Source organism: Panulirus ornatus, chromosome 68, assembly GCF_036320965.1.
Source record: "Panulirus ornatus isolate Po-2019 chromosome 68, ASM3632096v1, whole genome shotgun sequence".
Taxonomy (NCBI): Eukaryota; Metazoa; Arthropoda; class Malacostraca; order Decapoda; family Palinuridae; genus Panulirus; species Panulirus ornatus.
Window position 1 is genome coordinate 14,116,842 of NC_092291.1, and position 10,985 is coordinate 14,127,826.

General features: G+C 45.2%; 1 protein-coding gene across 1 annotated transcript in view; it reads right to left on the reverse strand.

Moving 5' to 3' along the window:
* The window catches only part of LOC139747282 (macrophage colony-stimulating factor 1 receptor-like), a 214,050-nt gene that overhangs the window by 24,312 nt on the left and 178,753 nt on the right, over window positions 1-10,985 (reverse strand). The window contains exons 4-6 of the mRNA XM_071659390.1: window positions 10,051-10,190; window positions 4,804-4,881; window positions 3,643-3,775 (exon numbers count right to left, since the gene is read on the reverse strand). Of these exons, the coding sequence (XP_071515491.1) occupies window positions 3,643-3,775; window positions 4,804-4,881; window positions 10,051-10,190 (351 nt within the window). The remainder of the gene's footprint in view (window positions 1-3,642; window positions 3,776-4,803; window positions 4,882-10,050; window positions 10,191-10,985) is intronic.

Sequence of the window (10,985 nt, forward strand, 5' to 3'; positions counted from 1 at the left end):
GTGTATATATGGATATAGATGGTGTCATCCAGGCTGACGGGTATATAGATTCTGTCACGGCCAGAACATATGAGGAAACAGACGGCATACACTGGGAGCATTAGCGTGTGAGAATGATATTTGACATATATTCATGTTTTTCACGTCTACTGCACACTGATAATGATTTCCAATTTTTCTGTGCCCGATACCAAAAGAATATACATATATATATATATATATATATATATATATATATATATATATATATATGGACCACTGAGAGCACCCTAGACGAACTGATCACTTCCCTATTCTTATTAGACTTCAGCTAACCATCCAAGTCATATACACGAACGAAAGGGGAAGCAGATCGGCAAACTGCCACATAATGCCTACATTCTTAGCTTGCATACTCCATTCTAGATGATCTCCCATCCCTTGATCATGCTACCTCACGCGTCCAACGAAGTCACCACCTGAAAACAAGGACACATAGGGCAACACAACCCAAACTTCAACCTCACAAGACCTCATAAAAGAAAGACACAGGCTCGGAGAACAAGACTCACCATCAACAGCGCCCGGAAAACAAATCAAGACTCATTATCGCCAAAGTGCACACAGAAAAGCAAGTGACAACCCGGCACTCTGAAACCACAGGAGCAAGAGCACCCAACTTCCTTCGGCACACGAAACAAGATTACCAACACTTCCCACGCCACCCTACCCACCCAGGACAAGAAGCATCTCTTCGAGTCCCTACTCAAAACATCCCTTCTCTCACAGAACAAAGAAACATCACCCGGTAAACACAGCTCAAAAATCAATCCCTACTCAAAACATCCCTTCTCTCACAGAACAAAGAGACATCACCCGTGAAACACAGCTAAAAAATCAGCCACACCTCCAAAAAAAAAAGAAAAGAAAAAGGCCAGTCATGAAGACCCTTCATGATATTCCACCCCGAGACGACAGCTCACACACACTTTTCATCCCTCTTGACACACACACACACACACACACAAAGCAACACAAAATCCTCAAAGACCATCCCTACAACTGGTCCTGACAGCACATGAAGCTTCCAGACAAAACTATGCGTTCATATCGCAGTCCAATTGTTGTCTTCAAGCACTCGAGGCTCCACAACAAAATCCCATGCATCCTGAAACTTGCCTGCGTAGCACCCACCCTGAAGCGCTGCAAAGCCACTAACTTCCCTTCTCTCTTCTGCTCTACATCACTACGATCCCAATTCCTCTAGAGAAAATGTGTCTTACTATGACACACACGCACCCGACCACTCCACCACCAGAGTGCACATGATCCTCACACTTTCCCTCCGTCCTGGCATAGTCGACAGTGACAAGACAAAGCTATACCGTGGTGCTATGACTGGACAAGACACTGGGACGCTCAAACCTCACATGTCTTCCACTCATCCAACACAGGCACAGACATCATCATGTCCACACTTCTCGATCTGCTGTGCTCCTGTTTGGTGCGCATGGGCAGATGATAACTGTTACTGCTCTATGGTTTATCACATAAAATGCTATGCCATCATTAAATGAGCCAATTATGATATTAGAAAAAAAAAATGGAAAGGCAAATTAATAACTATAAATCTATCAAAAAAAATCAAGCATGGAAAATAGAAAAAAAATATATATATATCTATATCAGGGTAACAGAACATTGATGCTCTCAGGCTTTTAGATGTACAAAATTGTAAATTTAATATAAAGGTAAAAAAAAGATAAAAAAAGACCAGCGCGCCTGTAAATGATTTACGCAGAAATTTCCCCCAGTATTAATAAACCAATTATCATTTTTTTTTACCCAGTTCTTTTACAGCATAAACAGCTTAGCTTATTGTAACGGTGCATGCAAGGCTTATACATTTTTCATTTACAAAATAAAAAAGATCTAAGCGCGTTCAGATAGGATAAAGAAAAATATTCATAAGAAAAAAAAGAGAGAAACAGATTTAGGAGAATTTCGGACCCCTCCCCTAACCCACCCTCGAGTTCAGAAGTCAGAAATGCAAACCTGAACGCGACCTTTCGCTATCGGGTCCAAAGACTCGCGATAAAAGTTTTCTTTTAAGGACACGACCTGAACACGACCCTCTTAATGGCTCGAAGAAGCAGAGATGATGTTTGATCTGTGTGTGTGTGTGTGTGTGTGTGTGTGTGTGTGTGTGTGTGTGTGTGTGTGTGTGTCAGAGAGAGAGAGAGAGAGGCGCTCTCTCTCCTTCCTTCCGCACACTGGATGAAGCCAAGGGAAGGAAGAAGGCAGAGGAGGTAGATAGAAAGAAAGATAAGGGATGGCGGACATAATTGCAGAGAGAGAGAGAGAGAGAGAGAGAGAGAGAGAGAGAGAGAGAGAGAGAGAGAGAGAGAGAGAGAGAGCTACGACGAGTCTTTAGCCCACCCCCCCACCAAAAAAAAAAGAGAGAGAAAGAGAGAAGGCCAAAGGGCTAGCGCGTCGCGCTCACCGCACGTCTTACCCTGATTGATAAAACACCCGTTCATCTCGGCCGCCCGGGTTCATTCACTCATGAAAACCCCCTTTGGGTTCACCAGGGAATGTCTTCGCCTCTCTATAGTATATACATATCAAGCTTCCCTCACCTGCCCGTGTGGGTCTTCCACACGCATGTTGAACTCTTTGTCTGCCGTCATAAAAGTCTTGATTCTTCAATACTCCTCATTAATTGACGAGAGAGAGAGTTCTCTCTTCCTGTGGGGGTCGAGTTTCTCATTTTTAATGAGTCCTAGACTGCTCCTGTTTGCCTCATTTTCCGCGTCTTTACCCGCTGTGTGGTGGTTATAAGACTTGGCCATTTCACTGCCACTCACTCTAGGCCTTCCTCCAATTTCGCTTCCCTGAATTCCATTAGTCTCTTTGACTTCTCATTTGTTAATCATACTCTTGAGTCTTATTATCATTTTTTCAAATTTTTCTTACGACGTCTTCTTTCTTTTTCTTGAAGATCTTATCATTTTCCTCATTCCCTTGTTATCTGCCGAGCCATCTTAATCATACGTTGCTTTACATCGGCAGTGTCTGGTGTCATTATCAAAGACAGTATTGAGGCTAAAAAACTATTTTCGTGGTACACACACACACACACCTGAAGAACGCATAATTAACGTCCCTCTTTGATCTTACTTTAAAGACGCAATCAAAAGATGCTTCTACGTTCATTATCAAAAGCTCACATCTATTATTTTTCTATTCGACGCGTAAATTTTTCTCTCCCTCCCTCAGTTTCTACATGCGACGTGTTGGCTCGTCTCTTTGTCTGTCTGTGCACCTGCGCCTGTCTACATCTGTCTGTTTCTGTCTCTGACTGAATCTTTAAGTGCACACTCGACAAGGTCCGTGGGATAAGAGGTAGATAAGACAGACAGACAGATAGATACATAAATAGATAGACAGATGGACAGAGAGAGAGAGTCTTATACTAACACAAGACTCGTTTTGGACTGTGAGCATCCAGACCTACACCCGCCTTAATAAGAGTCTGGACCTACACTCACACTAGTGAGAACCTGGACCTACACTCACCCTAATGAGAGTTCGGACCTACACTCACCCTAGTGAGAGTCCGGACCCACACTCACCCTAGTGAGAGTCCGGACCTACACTCACCTTGGACTGTGAGAGTCACGGGTCGTGAGAGCTTGGGTCTTGTGTTGATCTGACATTCGTACACCCCGGAGTCGTTGGTCAGGGCGGCGCCCACCTCCAGGCTAAACGAGGCCGTCTCGTTGTCCATATGCACCTGTGGTTAACGAGGGAGAATACACCTAGGTCAACGAGACAGGAGACTGGGTTTAATGAGATGAGATTATACATGGGTTAGTGAGGATGATCACCCCGTTCAACGAGCAGGGCTAACAAGATAGTTTAACAGATGGCTTAATGAGGCAGGATACTTGGTTTAATGAGGCAAGGTAAACCTAGGTTAACGAGGAGGGCTACCCGGCTTAGCAAGATAGAACATGCCTGGTTTAATGAGCCAGGACACTGGGTTCAATGAGGCCTGGTATACCTGGGTTAATAAGGAGGGATATATATAGTTCAACGAAGAAGGATACCTGGCTTCAGGAGGCAAGATACTTGGTTCAATGAAGTAAAAGGCATGATCTAATGTAGGAGAATATACCTGGTTTAAGGAGTATATATATATATATATATATATATATATATATATATATATATATATATATATATATATATATATATATATATATATATATATTCAACTAACATTCTTGTATTACGCTTGGGTGTGTCCATGGAAAGCGCGGTTCGAATCCAATGTTTACTTTGGTCCAAAAGATTCACCTGCAGGGGGGGGGAAAAAAAAAGGCGTCTCTCGCTCCCTTTGTCTAGCCAGGCCCCGAGTCGCCGCGCCTGACCTGACCATGGTATTAAACTGCTCTCATTAGCGCCCCGCTACATTACACCACGTGAGGTGAAAATAATTACCGTTACGTGTAAGAATGGTGTTGCCTTGACGACACCTGGCCTCAAAGCATGAGGCTTGGGAATATCGTATTTACTACGGCTGAAAAAGTCGGTTATATCACTCGTGTGAAAAGTCCTGGCTCGCGTACCTAGCCGGAGGGGGATACTTAGATCATGCGCCTAGCTTGGAGGAGAAAGTTGGCGCACCTACCCAGCCTGAGAGAGACGATTTGGCTCACCTACCTAGCCTGAGAAAGACGATTTGGCTCACCTACCTAGCCTGAGAGAGACACGATTTGGCTCACCTACCCAACCTGAGAGAGAGACGGCTTGGCTCACCTTAAACCTGTCGTCTGAGGTGAAGATGAGCTGATTGGCTGATATAACGTGAAGGTCCCTCTGCCTCATCCACGACACCTGCAAGAAACACCTCACTTCCTCAGTTAAGCATCCAGCAGTATCTGTAGATAGTGAGCATCAAGTAATATCTGCACAAAGTATCTACCAGTAGTATCTGCAGGTAGGGTATCTTACACCATGTGCTGGGGTTATCTGACAAAGTTATCAAACACACACACACACACACACACACACACACACACACGGATAACACACACACACATATATATATATATATATATATATATATATATATATATATATATATATATATATATATATATATATATATATATACCACAGTACTCTATGAACATATCTTCAAGCCTTAATTAGCTTTCAGAGTATCTGGAGATGAGCATAGTCAACTTACAGAATTCCTTCACGTCCAACACAATCCACACAACATATTCTCAGAATTCCAACCACACCAGCGTAGCAGGGGAGGGTCGCCCATCTTTAGGTGTGTGTGTGTGTGTGTGTGTGTGTGTGTGTGTGTGTGTGTGTGTGTATCTGAGGGAGAGGTAAAACGACCCTCGTTCTAATGAGCCATAAATGATTACGTTCTAATCATCCACACAATATGAATGGCGTGATGATGTCATAATTTATACATCAGACATGTGGTATATCATTTTTGAAATATGGTCCGTTCACGTCTACTGCCGGATGCCTCATTACCGAGGGTGTTACGTAATATCTAATGAGGGATCGCGTGGGGAAACTGTTATGTATTTGCTGGGGGAGACTATTATGTATTTGCTGGGGGAGACTATCATGTATTTGCTGGGGGAAACTGTTATGTATTTGCTGGGGGGAGACTATCATGTATTTGCTGGGGGAGACTATCGTGTATTTGCTGGGGGAAACTGTTATGTATTTGCCGGGGGACACTATTGTGTATTTGCTGGGGGAAACTTATGTATTTGCTGGGGGAGACTATTATGTATTTGCTGGGGGAGACTATTATGTATTTGCTGGGGGAGACTATTATGTATTTGCTGGGGGAGACTATCATGTATTTGCTGGGGGAAACAGTTATGTATTTGCTGGGGGGAGACTATCATGTATTTGCTGGGGGAGACTATCGTGTATTTGCTGGGGGAAACTGTTATGTATTTGCCGGGGGAGACTATTGTGTATTTGCTGGGGGAAACTTATGTATTTGCTGGGGGAGACTATTATGTATTTGCTGGGGGACACTATTATATGAATGACTCGCCCACTGACCTCGGTCAGAAAACGGAAGACGAGAGTACTTTGGGGGAAATGATAGTCGGTGGAAGTTCCACCAACCTCCAAGTTCACTCTGGCTGTGAATTAGTTAAAGGGGGAAGTATACCCTCTCTCAGAAAGTATAACCTCTCTCTCTCTCTCTCTCTCTCTCTCTCTCTCTCTCTCTCTCTCTCTCTCTCTCTCTCTTTCTCAAAAAGTATGCTCTTAAAAAAAAAAGTATATGGTTATTCTTTTTTGAAAAGTTTAGGGAGGAGGGTGAAGGGGAAGGAGTTCTTTTTTTTTTCTTCTTCTTCTTCTTTCTTTTCATTCGTGGAAAATTATATATTCTGTAGTAGAGGGTAAACAGTATGAAAGAATGAAGGTCTGTGAAGAGAGGGAGAGTCACCTGGACGAGGATGGTGAAATGATGGTGAGTGACCGAGACGAAGATGGTGCCATGATGGTGAACGTATTAGACGGTGATGGTGCCATGATGGTGAACGTGTGAGGCGAAGATGGTGAAATGATGGTGAACGTGTGAGGCGAAGATGGTGAAATGATGGTGAACATGTGAGACGGTGATGGTGCCATGATGGTGAACGTGTGAGGCGAAGATGGTGAAATGATGGTGAACGTGTGAGACGGTAATGGTGCCATAATGGTGAACGTGTTAGACAATGATGGTGAACGTGTGAGACGGTGATGGTGCCATGATGGTGAACGTGTGAGGCGAAGTTGCGTTGATGGCGGTGAGAGGGACAAGTCCTAGTGGAGTGAAGCCCACACGACGCAGGGGATAGACTGGCAGGGTCCTGGTGGGAGACCAGCTAAGGTAAGGCAGGGTTGAGAAGGCCTGAACTACGTGAAACACGGCCCTGTCTGCCCAGATAGCGGGGGTGGGAGATAAGGCCTGGGGCTGCGTGCATCATCACCGAAGCTCTCACCAGAGCGTAGAGGAAGAAGGGAGGGGAGAAGAGAGGAAGAAGGGAGGGGAGAAGCGAGGAAGAAGGGAGGGGAGAAGCGAGGAAGAAGGGAGACGAGAGGACGAGAGCGTGGAGATAACACCCAAGCACTTAGCAAGACTGCAGATTAACATTTAGATCAAGTGCATATGTGTGTAGACGTTAAAATGTGCATGGATATATATATATATATATATATATATATATATATATATATATATATATATATATATATATATATATATATATATATATATATAAAGATAACATGATAAAAAGAGGAGAGCTATTAAGCGTCTGCTTCCTTGTTGTGCACTTGGGGAATGAGACCTCCTAACTGTGTTTATAACAGGGTGTGTGTGTGTGTGTGTGTGTGTGTGTGTGTGTGTGTGTGTGTGTGTGTGTGTGTAAGAGGGAAGGATGTGTACGTATGAGAGAAGGGACTGAGTGAATGAGTGAAGGGAGAGCGTCTGTACGAGGGAAGCGACTGAGTGAATGAGTGAAGGGAGAGTGTCTGTGTGTACGGTAGGCAAAAATGGCGATACCATCACAGTGGTGTGTGGCGTGAACCCGACAGCACCACGCCAAGGGTGTCAGGATGGCACTGTGGATGGCCCTCAGCGATGAGCGGAGCGGAGCGACGCGTGAGTCAGGACACGATCGTCGGCGGCGTCCCACAGCGGCCAGACCTGCGGGGGGAACCACCACCCACCCACCACCACCACCACCAACAACAACCACAACCATCGCGGTGGTTATCTACGGCTCATACCAATGAGGCGAAACGTGACCAGACGCCGGGAGAGGGAGGGAGGGAGGCGGCGGGGTTGTGTCCCATACTCCGCCCACGGCAGCAGTTCATGAGAGAGAGAGAGTCCCCTCCTCCTCCTCCTCCTCCACGCACTGATCCTCAGGCTAAAGTCTGGGCCCTTCCAAGACTCTCCTAATAACATCCTTGCTTTCTTTTTTTTATCTCTCCTTCGGAGTGTTTTTCTTCCCCCCACACCCCCACCCCTTCCTTCATCTCGCCATTCACCTCTCCTTCCCATTTTTTCCCTCCTTTGGTGTTTGCCAGCCGAGATAACATCCCATGCTCTTTACATAGTCTCTCTCTCTCTCTCTCCCCCCCCAACCACACACACACACACACACACACACACACAAAGTCTTTGCGAGTGGTCGAAGCCGCCACTATTTGACAATCAAGCCAGGCAAAAGTTTAAAGTCTTCAGCAAATGGTTCGGAGGTGGGAGTTCGACGTTCTTTAAAAATGTAGGAAACGGTCGTGCTGTCAGTGTGTGTGTGTGTGTGTGTGTGTGTGTGTGTGTGTGTGTGTGTGTGTGTGTGTGTGTGTGTGTGTGTGTCCTGGGGGGGGGGGAGGGGAGGGACCGGCTACGAGGCAGCGACCATCTATGTGGTGGCGGTGGGAGGCCTTGGCGATGCAGATAAATGGGAGGATAACAATATCCTCAATGGGTTGGGACGGGACGCGACGATGGCCGAATGTGACCCTCAGGGTAAAGTATGGCGGCGCGTAGTGGACACTGACACCGTCGCTGTATGTCGATGATGCTGTTTGTTAGTGGCGGAGGCGCGAGGGAATGCGTTGGTGTCGGCTGGCGAGTGGTGATGGCCAGAGGGAGGAGGAGGAGGAGAGGAGGAGGAGGAGGAGGAGGAGGAGGAGGAGGAGGAGGAGGAGGAGGAGGAGGAGGAGAAGAAGAAGAAGTAGAAGTAGCAGAGGAGGAGGAGGAGAAGAAGAAGAAGATAAAGACGAAGGAGAAGAAGAAGAAGAAGAAGAAGAAGAAGAAGAAGAAGAAGAAGAAGAAGAAGAAGATGAAGAAGAAGAAGGAGGAGGTCTCAGAATAAAAGTCAGTTAAGCAGAGTTAGAAACACACTGAAAGTCTGGGTAATTAGTAAACACTCAAGTTCCAAACTTTTCAGGACGTCTGTGTAGCATTCATTGTTTCAAGATTTCTTTTGTGTGTACCTATCCATCTATCTATCTATCTATCTAGATATATATAGGGGATAGGGGAGAAAGAATACTTCCCACGTATTCCCTGCGTGTCGTAGAAGGCGACTAAAAGGGGAGGGAGCGGGGGGGCTGGAAATCCGCCCCTCTCTTTTTTTTTGATTTTCCAAAAGAAGGAACAGAGAAGGGGGCCAGGTGAGGATATTCTATCAAAGGTCCAGTCTTCTGTTCTTAACGCTACCTCGCTAACGCAAGAAATGGCGAAGTTTGGATATATATATATATATATATATATATATATATATATATATATATATATATATATATATATATATATATATATATATATATTAAACCATCAAGACATCGGTGTCTCTTGCCAGTCAGTTCCACCCATCTCTTGGAATTAAATTTCCCTTGGTTGCCCGAACGTGCAGGGAAGCCGAAATGTCTCCCTCTCTCTCCCCCCCACAACACACACACACACACACACACACACACACGCACACACACACACACACACACAACACACACACACACACACACACACACACACCTTCGGGGTATCGAGAACCCACCAGGAGAGAAAGAGAGAGGGATTGTAAGACCAGACTGACATGGTGGTAGAAACCACTCCTATTCTGACACGGTCTTCGCCATACCTTTGCCCGCTGATGCCAAATGGTGTGATCACAACTCGTCCGATGTCAAGACCGTACACTCACTCACACTCAAGCCATCCCCTCCCTTTTTTTTTTTTTTATACACAACGCTCACAATGCTTCCTCTTGAGCTTAGCGGAGTCTTGTGAGCGCTCGCGAGACTCGCCAGATCAACATCTGAGGCAAGCATGGACTCGCGAGACTCACACAGAACTCATAAAGGGCTCATGATACTCACATGGGAGGGGGGTCTCATAATACATAAGGCAGGTGTGTGTGTGTGTGTGTGTGTGTGTGTGTGTGTGTGTGTGGGAGGGTGTGTGTGAGGGTGAGTGGGGTTGTGGCAGTGGGTGTGTGGGGGTGTGGCGGTACTCACCGAGCGTCCCCTGAGCTTCGTGACGACGCAGGGTAAGGCGGCCGTCTCGCCCTCCAGCACGGTGACGCTGCTCGCCACCGACTCGTCGAACTCTGGGGGCGACCACTTGCCTCCTTCCTTCCTGCTCCTGCTGCGGCCTGCTGGAGGGGAGGGAGGAACACTGGCGTCAGCAGGGGGTACACACAGCTGAAGGACGACACACACACACACACAAACACATATACACACACACAAAAGTTTCACTATGTAGTGGCTACGAACAAATATATATATATATATATATATATATATATATATATATATATATATATATATATATATATATATATATATATATATATATTCCTATTAGTCCATGGGGAAAATGAAACACGAAAAGTTCCCAAGTGCACTTTCGTGTAATAATCATATCATCAGGGGAGACACAAGAGAGAAATATAACAGTCAGTTGATATACATCGAAGAGACGAAGCTAGGACGCCATTTGGTAAACATGTGATTTTTCCCTGTGGACTCATAGGAATATCTTGATCACGCGCAAAATTGTGATCCTTTCCAATATATATATATACGTTGCAGGCTTCAATCACGGACAAAAGTCCAGGCCAAGGCCAGGCATTAATTGAAAGATAGAGAGGATTATCAAAGGGGAAAAAGAAGAGACAAGAGAAAGCATTTACGAATTTTGAAGGAAAGAGAAATACCTCTGTCTTTTAAACTGTGGCAGGTCACAGTTATTGGGAAGGACGTGGGAAGGTCTTATGCGTTGTAAGGTCTCGAAAACCTTTATCATCTTTTTTTTTTATAAGCATAAAATGATCTCAGTGTTGGGTAAAGTAGGTGTTAATATCGAGAGTCTTCACTCTTTATTTAATATGCTGATATGCTGGAGACACGCCTATCTATGTAGGGCGGGAGGAGATGATGACCCATGC